The sequence below is a fragment of the Sciurus vulgaris genome (assembly GCF_902686455.1).
Source record: "Sciurus vulgaris genome assembly, chromosome: 1".
NCBI lineage: Eukaryota > Metazoa > Chordata > Mammalia > Rodentia > Sciuridae > Sciurus > Sciurus vulgaris.
Window position 1 is genome coordinate 79,765,262 of NC_136461.1, and position 13,156 is coordinate 79,778,417.

The 13,156-nt window shown below is 38.3% G+C and overlaps 1 protein-coding gene across 2 annotated transcripts in view; it reads left to right on the forward strand.

Annotated features, from left to right (window-relative positions):
• The first annotated feature begins 5,026 nt into the window (after nucleotides 1-5,026).
• The window catches only part of EPHX4 (epoxide hydrolase 4), a 42,215-nt gene continuing 34,085 nt past the window's right edge, over nucleotides 5,027-13,156 (forward strand). The window contains exons 1-2 of one of the 2 annotated variants that reach the window (XM_079151038.1): nucleotides 5,027-5,764; nucleotides 8,263-8,348. In XM_079151038.1, the coding sequence (XP_079007164.1) occupies nucleotides 5,534-5,764; nucleotides 8,263-8,348 (317 nt within the window). In that variant the 5' untranslated portion in view covers nucleotides 5,027-5,533. Of the gene's footprint in view, nucleotides 5,765-5,876; nucleotides 5,930-8,262; nucleotides 8,349-13,156 lie in introns of those variants that run through there. The other variant, XM_079151039.1, reaches the window with a different exon arrangement.

Below are 13,156 nucleotides of genomic sequence, written 5' to 3' on the forward strand. Positions count from 1 at the left end.
TCCACCACTAACAATACTGAAGTAAATATCCTGTTTATGTAGTATTGCATAATTGTGCTTTTATTTCTAAATGGTAAAGCTCCTAAAACAGGATTCCTGGGTGAGAAGTTACACAGAAAGTAGTTTTAATTTTAGTAGATGCTTCAGATAATTGTTCCAAAATATGTCAGAGTAGTTCATATTATTACGAGTTTGAAAGTATTTTCCCATTATCCTCACCACCATTAAAGGTTACTGCTCTCATTTTTTTGTTAATAATGAAAAAAATATATATAATTTTTTTCTTTCAATTGTACTTCCCAGACTACAAGTAGAATTAAGTATCTTATATTTGTTTGCCATGTGAGTTGCCTGGTCATTCTTTTCGGATCCTTTTTCTAGTCACTACTGTTTTTTTTGGGGGGGGGGAGTGTTGTGTTTTAGATGTTGGTCTTTTGTTTTGGACTTTTTTTTTTCATAATCTATTGTTGGTCTCTTGAGGCTCTTTTCATCCCATTAAAATACACATTTTATGTTGTCATGCCTGGATTTTCCTTTTTGATATCTGATCATTATATCCCCACATCAAGATGATTCTTGCGTTTTTTTTTTTTTTTTTTTTTTTTTTTTTTTTTTGCACCTGAAATCCAAATATTTTAACAGTAGAATTACAGATTTTTATCTATGGTATAAAGTAGGGGACCAATGCTTGCTTTCTTTCCAAATTAATTATCAGTTATGCCTCCACAATTTACTCACTGAACCTCTGAATTGCCTATTACTGTATAAAAATTTATAATTATTTTTTATATAATTTGTAAAAGTTGAATGAACGTAAGCACTGTTAGGATTTTAATCCAAATTAGATCAGAATGAAATTTAGAGAACTGCCAATTTTATTTCCCTCCATGGGACCTATTTTTGAGCACTGCCAGTCTCAAAAAAGGCAGAATTCTCCCTAGTCTTCTACACCACAGTTAATTGGAAGCAAAGCAGCAAGCAACGGGCGACTTTTTCAAAGTCAGATGTTAAAAGCCATGCTATGCATGCTAATTATGCCACTGGCCAATGGTGAGGTGGGAAAGATGAAAGTTTTCAAGAGTCTAAAAGACCCAGGCCAGCTAGAGGAACAAGTCAAATCACAAATTAAGACCAGGAAATTAACTCACTATTAAAGATGAATAACATTTTTAAAAAAGAAAAAAAAGCAACCTACAGTGACTGAAAGCAGAAATTATAGTATAACCTCTCACTTTACTCTCCCCGGGGACTTAAGAATAACTATTTGTAAAATGTTTAAAGAACTAAAACTTTAGTGGGGGGGGGGTAATACAGATTTTGGGAAAAATGAAACTTCTAGCAAATTAAGTGTTGAAATAGACAACTTTAAAAAAATCTCAACGGATGAGTTTTTTAACAACCCAGGTGAAGACAAAATAAGTGAGCTGGGTTTTGGGATGTAGCTCAGTGAAGTAGAGCACTTGCCCAGCATATGCACAGCGAGCTGGAAAATAAATTCAAACACCTGTAATCTCTGCAACTCCAGAGACCAGGGACCCAAGGAGAAGAAAAATGTAAACAAGAAATTAAAATATTAGGGCTGGCAAACAATGGCCCACAGGTCAACTCCAACTTACTTCTTGGTTTTGTAAGTTTTACTGGAACACAGCCACATCCATTTATTTATATCTTGTCTACAGCTGCTTTTGTAGAATATAATGATAGAATTCAGTAGTTGTGACAGAAATATACCCTCAAAGACTAAACTATTTACCATCTGACATCTGACTGAGAAAGTATCCAAAATTTTGCCAGCCCCTGATCCAAAGGATAAAATGAAAAGTTCTGACATACATCTAATTAAAGTTCTTGAAACCAACCATGAGAATAAGGTGGGTCATTAATTTGAGGAAATCATAATGGTAATTTTCTTAAAATTGAGAAAAATGAGTGCTTTTATCTTGGAAGTACAAGATTACAAGCAGAATAGTGAAGAAAAAAAACTTCCATACCTAAGACACTTTTCAGTAGCCAGCACACCAACATAAGCAAAGAAAATTGTAAGCAGCCAGGGCAAGGGAGTTATATAGAAGCTGAAGCTAATTTTTTTTCCACCAAAATAGAAATGAGTTAGCAGCAACCATGAACACCAGAAACAGTGGAATTAAATCTTCAACGTTTTGTGAGAAAGCTGTCGGTCTGAAATGTGAAGCATTTTGGAGGACTCTGATTTTTTTTTCCAGAATTACACATGTGCATTAATCTTGCAGTTCATTTTCTTATTGTGAATCTATAACCTTTCTCTGCTGGAGTTTCTATTTTGACAGTGCCCCTTAGGACACAACTGTCTATCAGTAACTGAATGTATCTTAATCATGGTTGCTTCTGGTTTTTAAATTAACAAAGTTCATGGATATGTTAGCATATGGTTTCTTTGCACTCTATTCTGAACCATTTGTCATAGGATTGTGTGTACTGATGAGATTCTAATGAATTTTTTGAGTAAGTGAAGGAAAATCTGTATGCATTTTAATACTGACTGCAGGTTTCTTTCACATTATAGATCACAGATCTGTGTTTATAAAATAAGAATAGTCAGCGGTAATTGTGCTACATTTGTGTTTATCCACCAGTTATTTTTTAATAAAAAGGAAAACCAGAGGGAGAAGTCAACTTGAAATTCTGAACTCAGTAAAACTGACAGAAGGAGTGTGAAATTTTTAAAAAATCATTTTACCACAAAATGTTCTACCCTAAAAGTAATGTATATGGGATATTCAATTTTTATGAAAAGTCAAGCAGGTTGAGTTGCCGTGTTCCATTTATTAGTTATGCCACCTGAAGCGTGTGGTCTCTAAAGTTGATGTAGCACAGGAAAATAGGGCTAGAGGATCACACAAAAATTTTAATGGCCAGACCTGAAAGAGGCCTCTCTTGCCTTCATCCTGCTAACCAGAACCCAATCACTTGGCCACACCTGACTGTAAGCCTGGAAAGTTCTGAATATGCCATTGGTAATACTCTGTCACATGTAAGCATTTCAATTTAGAAATGCACATGCTGATAAACATAAAAAGATACTCAATTTCTTTAATATTGAGGGAAGTGAAAAAGCCGTAAATGATAGTTTTTACTCATCAAATTAGCTAAAATGATATCCCTATCATTACCAAAAAATTGAAGAGTAACTGGGCATGATTGTGCATACCTGTAATGTCAACAACTCCACAGACCAAGATAGGAGGATCACAAGAATTCCAGACCTTACTTCAGCAGTTTGGTGAGATCCTGTCTCAAAATGAAAAATGACTGGGAATAGAGCTCAGTGGTAAAGTGCCTCTGGGTTCAATCCACAGTGCCAAAAAGCAAAACAAAAAATGTAGGAGAGGATCAGTGGGAACTCATGCTGGCAGTCAGAAACATAAATAGATACAACCATTTTCTAAAACAATTTGATACTCTTTTTGTGTGTTTGGTTTCTACTGAGGATTGACCCTAGTGGTAATTTATTACTGAGCCACATCCCCAGCCCTTTTTATCTTTTATTTTGACTTATCACTAAGTCGATAAGGCTTGCTTGGAACTTGCAATCCTCCTGCCTCAGCCTCCCAAGTCACTGAGATTACAGGCATGTGCTCCTGCATCCGGCTATTTTGTAAAGTTGAATAGTTGTTTAGTCAATCCAGAGTTCCCTCCAAGTATATATCCTAGAAACCATTACAAACCAGGAGGAAACATGAACAAGAATATATAAAATATGTACAAACAAGGATGATTATAAAAAGGGAGGAAGTGAGGGAAGGAGAGAGAAGAGGGAAAGAGCACATCAACCCAAGTACCTAAAGATCTATGGAATAGAATAGAGGTCCCAGAAATAGAGCCACACAAATGAGACAAATGTGTACAATGAATAGAAGGAAGACGGTCTTTTCAACAAATAGCACTGGACATCTATAGGCAAAAGAAAAACTTCTCAACCTAAACTTCATCTTACAGAAAAATTACCTCAAAATTGATCATGAAGATGAACTTAAATGTAAAATGTAAAACTTAAAATCTTTAGACTCTATGACTAGGCAAATAGTTTTTAAGACGTGACATCAAAAGCATGATTTATACATGGAAAACTGACCTTATCAAAATTAAAACTTAAAAAGACAAGCTAGACAGGGAAAATATTTGCAAATCACATCATGTGATAAAAGTTTTGTAATAAAATTACACAGGACTCAAACACAAAAAAGGAAAAGATTTGCAGACACTTTGTAAAAGTAAGATGTATTTGAGTGACACAAGTATATAGTAGCTGCCCAATATTATTAGTCAATAAGTAAATGCAAATTAAAATTTCAATGCAATACCACTGCACACCTCTGGAATGAAATACTCAGTGCCCTAACTATAATTCTCTCACACTGGTGGTGTGATTTCAAAATCGTGTAGCTACCTTTCGTTGTTGTTTTCTTTTGGTACTAGGGATAGAAACCAAGGTTTCTCCCATACCAGGCATGGGCTCTACCACTGACCTACACCCCAAGTCCTTTGCAGCCACTTTGGAAACCAATCTGATGGTTTCTCATAAAGGTAAATGTACACTTACTACCTGACCTAGTAATCCCACTTTTAAGTATTTATCCAAATGAAGTAAAAAATTTTGTTCACACACACACACAAATTTTTACATGAGAGTTTATAGTGGATTTATCCATAGCATCCCCAAACTGGAAAAAAAAAAAAAAAAATGAAAGAAATGTTCCATGATTGGGAAACAAATTTATAGTATTCCAATGAAATAATAATTAGCAAGAAAAGCTATATGCAACAGCCTAATTGAATCTCAGTTACATTAAGTGAAAGAAGCCAGAAGCAAAAGGTTACATACTATATTACATGATTCCGTTTATACAACTCTGGCAAAAGAAAGGAAGGCAGGGGTGGGGAGGACTTATAGGGACAGAAAACAGACGGTCGCCAGGGGCTTGGCTTGTTGTAAAGTGCCTATTTGCTTTCTAGTTGGGCCGGAAACAACTTTAAACCTAGTTGGAGAATATTAACATTTTCAGAAGATTGTCAGGAATGTCTGTAATGTAGTTCAAAAGGCATCTGCTGCCACCTCCTCCCTGCACCCCCGCTGGTCGATGATCCAGAAGCCCTGATACAATTCCAACAGTTCGCGGGGCAATGGAAGATTTGGACACCCACCAAAACAAGAGTGGCCCTTCCGTAGCACCCAGGATGGTTTGGAACCTCTCGCCTTCATGTTGCCCACTTTCGGTAATTGTTAAATAGGAAGAGGGCGGAGGGCTCCACCCTTGCCTTGTTGCTGGCTGACCGCGAAGCCCAGGGTCTCCCCAGCTACGCTCCGGGGCTGCGCGCGGGGGCCCGAGCGCGCAGCGTGTGTGCGGGAGCCCGCGGCTGACACGGAACGTGAGCGGGCTGTGACACCGCCCGGGGGACGCGCGCGCCGAGCTGGGGACGGCGGGCCGGCCTGACACGCCGCGGCGCTAGCTCCCCGGCTCCGAAGGAAGGGCAGCTGCCCCGCCGCCGCCGCCCGATGGCGAGGCTGCGAGATTGCCTGCCCCGCCTGATGGTGACGATCCGGTCCCTGCTCTTCTGGTCCTTGGTCTACTGCTACTGCGGGCTCTGCGCCTCCATCCACCTGCTCAAACTTTTGTGGAGCATCGGCAAGGGACCTGCACAGACCTTCCGGCGGGTGACCCGGGAACACCCTCCTGCGTGCATGAACGACCCCTCTCTGGGTACCCACTGCTACGTGCGGATCAAGGTGAAGGCCGGTGCGGGCCTGGCGGTAACGCGAGGAAACGTGACAGCCGCGGGGGCGGGGGACGCGGGGCTGTTCCTTCCTTAACGCCCTGCTCAGCGTCCCCTAGTGTTGCCCTGGCTGCAGGGCGCGCAGTGGGGATCCGGAAGATGGCAAGGGGACAGGCAGGTGGGATGAGGCGCGGCGTGCGAGGGTTTGTATGTCTTTGTGTGTGTGCGTGTGAGTGTATGTACCTCCGCGTGTGTGTGGATGAGAGAGAGAGGGACAGAGACAGAGACAGGTGACAAACAACAAATCCGGTGTGCAGGCGTCTTGGTTGATTTCTGAATGTGGAGTTCTCTAATCAGAGTCGTCTTGTATTGCTCTCCGCTCCTCCCTCTGCCAAAACAACCCGGAATAATTCTGCTCCTTTCCTTCTACAAAGGGAAGCTGTCTCCTGTCACCTTTTTGCCCTTTAGAGCTCAGATCAGTTGTAGGAACTGTTGTTCCTGGGGTTGCTCTACTGTCTGAGGAGGCTGTCCATGCTCAAATTTTTAGATAAACAGAATGAGTCTTTGGAAATCGGGAGTTTATTTCGATCACAGATGATCTAGTCTGCATGAAACAATGAATAAATAGTATATGTTTGTGAGGAGGGAAACAGGCTTATGAAGTCAGGGACCCCCCCCCAAAAAAAAAAAAATGGAATGAAAAGGAAATGTCAACCTTGCATGCACTCCTTTTGTCCATGCTTGTCCCAAGCTTTCTCATGGCTCACACGTTCTATTTCCTGAGACTCCAGGTGGGAAAGGGAAATGGCCCCTGTGATCCACTGTACAATCTGACTCACAGACCTTTCAAAAGCAGAATCCTATGAGGAGATGTTTATGTCACCAAGTCCTGATTTCCTATTAGGAGCTAAATTGTTCAGCAGCTGGAGTTCAGAAGGGCAAGAAGAGCAAGAGGTTCCTTTACACAGATCACTCAGGCAAGGTTCTTCTTGGCCTTGTTCAGCCTAGGGTTGATATAAGAATTAAGTGAGTTAATATTTGCCCCAAAACTACACACACACACACACACACACATACATAACACCTTAGAACAGTGTCTGGCATATAGTGCAATAAAGTACGTATTAATTAAATCAAATCAAGTGCCCAAGGCAGTTCATCCTCTAAGACCATCACATTCTCAAAAGAAGTTATTGAACTTCTAAGACTCTGCAGTTGAGGACCAAGTCAGATTTGCTAACTCTATCAATTTGAGGACTAAAAGTAACTTGTGAGTCATCTAGAATTCTTCATAATGTCTTTCCTCTGACTCAAGCCTCCTAGAGAGTTCCTCAGAGATGCAGAATCAGAGTAGAAAGAACATTGTCCTGGGAGTTAGATTGAGATGGGAATTCTAGTCACTATTCTGCTTCCACCCACCTTTATGACTTGTGTTAACATTTTTAGTCCTTATTTTTTTTTCTTTTTTTTTTTTTTTTTTTTTTTTTTTCTTTCTCTTTTTGGACTGGGGATTAAACCCAGGGGTGCTTTACCACTGAGCTATGTCTCCAGTCATTTTTTAAATTTTATTTTGAGACAGGATCTTGCTGAGTTGCTGAGGCTGGCCTCCCAACTTTTGATCCTCCTACATCAGCCTCCCAAGTCATTGGGATTACAGGTGTGCACCACCAGGCCCACTTGGGCTTCATTTTCTAAATCTGCAACTTGATGGTGTTGAATTAGATGACTCTGAAGGATCTCTTACATATGAAAATTTAATTGCTTGGGTAACCTGTTTAAAACCCAGTGTCTGTCATTCAGGTTCTTGGTTTCTTTCCTTGCATTTTCAGAGTTTTTGCTTTTCTTTCTTGCTCTTTTCTCTACTTTCTTCCTTTCAATTGGCTTCGTATTTGTTGTTCTCTTCTTGTATTTCCATTATTTTCTTTCATCTTTTTTGTCTCCCAAGGTATACAGTGAAGTCTTGAGCACTCAGGGTATTCTGTTAGAAATACACACTGATGCACCATGAGGAACAGGCAGCAAGAGGAATGGTACATGCAACACTCAAAATAATGTGGGAAGGAGAGACCTAAAAATAAGGGAAGGAGGTGTGAATTATATAACTGATGGCACAGCTTTTGACGGGCAAGCTGAGAAAAGTATATGACTAGGAGGTAAACTTGGCAGGATTATAAATTCAGATCAGAATTATACATATCCTGCAGAATTTGAGTGAGATGAAACATGACACATCAATAAGATGAAAGTTACAAATTATGACATTGCTTCAGATGCTCAAAATATATAAATCTACCTTATAGTAAGAATGAGAAGGGAAGACACTGTGAAGGGAATGTAGGCAAAAGTGAATCAGTCCTTTTATCCTATTGATAGATCATATTTTTTTCCTTTTGGAGATTAATGATATTTATTTTATTTCTTGATGTTAATGCAAGTATTTCTTAATGAAGGAAATACTAAATGTATTAGTTTGACAATCAAAACCAAACATATCATGCCTTCTATTTTTAGGATTCTGGGTTAAGATTTCACTATGTTGCTGCTGGAGAAAGAGGAAAACCACTTATGCTGCTCCTTCATGGATTTCCAGAATTCTGGTAAACTTACCAACTAACTCTTCTTTTGCATTAAAACTTGTTTTATTGGCCTAGTTGACTTGTACTGCTATGTCAGAATGCCAAGACTGGGTAATGTATAATGAATAGAAGTTAAGTTCTCTCAGTTTTAGAAGCTGGGAAGTCCAAAATCAAGGCAATGATGAGGACTTTCTTGTTATGTCATCACATGGTGGAAGGTGCTAGGAAAGGGAGGCAAAAGGGGATGAACTCCTCTTTACACGGTGGCATTAATCCCACCCATGAAGATCTCTCATCATTTTTTTTTCTTTTTAATTTTGAGACAGGGTCTCACTAAGTTGTTGAGGCTGGCCTCTAATTTGTGATCCTCCTGCCTCAGCCTTCTGAGTCACTGAAATTCAGATTTCTCAAAAGTTCCACATTCACACCATAGAATAATTTTATTATGATAACTTTTGATAGACCCCAATCTATTTACTTGCCCAGAGAGATCATTTCTGAATATTCCTAAATCACAGCAATGGTTTTCCTCCTAAAGACACCTGCATACATGTGCCACACACTGTGGCACGTACCTATAATCCCAGCAACTCAGGAGGCTGAGATAAGAGGATCAAAAGTCTGAGACCAGGGGCTCCCAGCCCTGTTGTGGCTCAGTAGTAGAGCCACACATGAGGCACTGGGTTCATTCCCCAGCACCACATTTAAAAAAGAAAAAAAAAAAAAAAAAAAACCTAAATAAACAAAACAAAGGTTATTACGTCCATCTACAACTAAAAATATTTTTTTAAAAAAATGTCTGAGACCAGGGCTGAGTTGTAGCTCAGTGGTAGAGTGCTTGCTTCTTACATGTGAGGCACTGGGTTTGATCCTCAGCACCGCATAAAAATAAATAAATGAAATAAAGATGTTGTGTCCATCTATAACTAAAAAATATTTTTAAAAAGTCTAAGACCAAAGTCTTGGCAACTTAGTGAGACCCTGTATCAAAATAAAAATAAAAAGGGCTGGGGCTGTTGCAGCTTAGTGGAAGAACACCCCTGGGTTCAATCCCCTCATTCAAAAAAAGAAGGAGGAGGAGGAGGAGGAGGAGGAGAAGGTGAAGAAGGATAAAAGAAACCTACATGTAACCATTCTTAAACTTTATTTTTGAGGATAAAAAAGGTCTCTAAATTTTTCAAATTTCTGAATTAGTTACAAAACAATTTTTCATGGAGTATCTACTGTAGACAAAATACAACACTGGGGGTCGGGGAATAAGACTTTAAACAAACAAAAGTCTTGGAGTATTTCTCATTAGGAAGTGTTTCGTGAAACTTGGGATGAGAGAAGGCAGAGAAAATAGGACTTGTGGAAACTTAATGTAAACTATTTCCTATGCATGACGTCATTGGCTTATGTGAATGCAGGATAACCTGAAAACCTAAGTATTTCATAGTAAGAAGAAAATCTATCACCAAAAATTAACAGTTAGGAGTTCTGGATAGTCTATTTGTATTGCTAAAAACAAAATACCCAAGACTAATTTATAAAGAACAGAAATTTGTTTTCCACAGTTCTGGAGGCTGGGAAGTTAAAAATCAAGGCACTGGAAGGTTCAGGGTCTGGTTAAGGCCCCATCTCTGTTTCCAAGATGGTGCCACACGAGAGGGGCCAATGCTTTGTCCTCACACGGAGGAAGGTTGGAAGGACAAAAAGGACCTCACTAGTTCCCACTATCCCTTTTATAAAGTTACTAATACCATTTATGAGAACTCTGCCCTCATGACTTAATCACCTCTTAAGGGCCCCTCTCAGTAAGATCTCATTGGCAATTAAGTTTCAGCATATTTATTTGGGAGTACACATTCAGACCATTGCAGTTACCTAGGAGAAAATTTTTATTCTCTGTTGATTTTATAGGGCCAAATAAATACAAATGAAATCAACACCTAATTAAACTTTATTTTTAATGAACATCTTTAAAAGAGATAGTAGATATCATAGTGGTAAAACCAGTTTTTGATAGCACAGGGCTGTGATCTTCAGATGGTTCCTGAACTACAAATGTCAAGAAATAGATGGGAAAAAAAAAGTTTACTCTCCAAGTTGACTCAAAGGCAGACTATCTGGTATCTTTTGAAAGTTCTGGGGCAACAACATGTCCCAGAATTTCTCTGGTAGTGTCTCATAATACCTAGAATTCCACCACTTCAAATTCTTCACCTCTTTTAGAGTTTAAAAGATTTTGTGCCACCCAAAATCCTGATGTAAAATGCATGTAGTGTCTCATAATACCTAGAATTCCACCACTTCAAATTCTTCACCTCTTTTAGAGTTTAAAAGATTTTGTGCCACCCAAAATCCTGATGTAAAATGCATCTAGCTCTGAAAGGAATATTACCTTTAGACAATTTAGTGAATACTTTATGAATGAAAGGAACCTCATAAACAAATGCATTGAGGATGTTAGTGTCTTAGGAAGTATTAGGCATTAGAGAAAGGAATGGAAGATGGCAAAGACCTATCTATTTCATAATTTTTCTAGAATAAGAAGCCTATGGGTGCCTGTTTCTGAGAAGGCTTTCTCCTCATGAAGGTTTTTTTCCTGTCTGGATTAGCTGCATAAACAAACATGTCTTACAGTGTGTTTTTCCATTTGGAAGCAACCTAATTAGGTGGTAGGAACAGTGCCCAGTGCCATGCAAGCAGATGTATGGGGACTTGCCTCGTGGAGTACGTGACATGACTGGCTCACAGAGAAATGTTACTAAGAAGCATTAGTCAAATCTGCCCAGAGTAACATGACTACAGAATCCTGCACAATCTTTTACAATAATCTTGCAGAGATGTTGTGATAAAAAAGAGTCAAAACATGTGAAAGGCCTTTCACATGGTCCCAGTGAATACTCAATAAATGTTCATTTTCATCCTTCATTCTCATTCACTCAATGTGGAGACCTATAATATCCTAATTCTGGTGATGATAATGATGATAGTTAACCTTTACAGAGCATTCACCACATCCAAATACTCTTCCAAGTGTTTTGCATTTATCTTCTCAATTAAGGGTAGCTATGAATAGCTACCCTTCTGAAATAATAGGCAGTAGAGCTAACCTCTGCTATCTTCAGTCTATAGGAATGATAATGCTCTGATAACAATCATGGATTATTATACTTCACATTTCACACCTTATGCAAACATTCAAGAGAGTGTTAAAGAGCTAGTCAAAAAAAAATATAAGAATACCTTACTTTAACATTTTAAATCATCAGTCTAAGTAAAATACATGAATGATCTAATGCTTTTCCATGTTCTTTTCCTTCCTGGAATTTTACCTTTTAATATGTGGAAAAATCTACATGAAGATAAAAATGAGCCTATAACCACTTCAACTAGTTAGTAATTGTTTCAAAGAGTCCCAGAGAATGGCAGTGGTACTGATTTAATATAGAGCAATAGATGCTCTCTGTTTTATCTTAAGAGATGATAATTTTTTGCACGTTTTTCATAGTATTGTCCCTTTATTTACTCCTTGTGATAGCCCATTTGCAAAATAGGAGTGTATATGTCCTAGAACTTTTAGTGAATGGGATAGCTTAGGAGGGGCCTAGTACTGATCCTTGGACATCTGCACCCTTTGCTCCAGCAAAGTCAAGTCTTGAATGTGTTCAAAGGGGGTTTTGTGTGAGGAATGGTTGATTTTTCTTCAAAAGCTACTAGAGATGTTTTTATTCTGAAGACTCATAGAGTAGGAATTGGATGCACATTACAGACAGAAAACAAGCCCCTTCTATCCATCAAATCTATTACTCCAGAAACAGCCTTCCTATAATTTAAAAGAAGAACAACAAACCTAGATAACTGAATTACTCAAATAGACCGTATTGAGTTCATTGAACTTTACTGACCATTAATCAGAGTGCTACCCGGTTTTTCAGGGAGAGTTTTAAATTAACTACATGGAAATTGCCCATGTGATAATCAAATACCTCTGTTTGAGTATGTCATACCTTAAGCCAAGACTTCCATGTTATTGCTCATTCTGTTCTTCCTTCCAATCAAAATGTTACTGTGATCCTTATAGGATTCAGTCAGTTCCATCTGGAGGTTCATGGAAAAAAGTCAATCCAAATGGTAGAATTTAGGATAAATTTTTTAGAATTTTAGGAAAAACTTCTAAGATTTATGTTTTAGGACAAAACTTTTTCATTTCAAAAGAAAAAAAAAGGGAAGAAAAGAAAACCTTTATGCATGGCATTTCAAACCAATTTAAATTTATATTGTAAATATAAATGTAAATGTTATGTCTATTGATTAAGTTTTGCCTAACTACTCCAAGAAATTATAAACTTGTTTGTAGGTCAAGTAGTCAGGAATACTTAATAAAAACATAATAATCATTTATTAGTAATGTGTGTGAAAAAGTGCTTTTTAATCAGAAAAGCACCATACAAATATAATGTATTATCTACATTTATCATCATTTCCTGAGAATAGCAGTTGAAGAATGGTGATGTTTAATGTATACTATTATATGGTACACAGAAAAAAATAAAATCCCGGGGCTTCTTTCTTAAAATCTAAAGGAAACATCAAAGAAGATACACATCTGTGAGAACTTTAGCTAAATTAGTCCCAAATAAGGCTGTTTGTCAAAGATGATTTTTCTCCCACTCTCTTTACCTCAATTTGCATCTCTTTCAAAAACATTTTTGAGCTGACCCAGGCAATTTCTGTGAGCTGTCTTCAACCCCAGCTGCACGGAATGCACGTGTCATCATTCAAGAGCTGAGGCAAGTGAATGCTTCTCTGGCAGATGGCTGAGCACAGAGGCCGAGAGGACC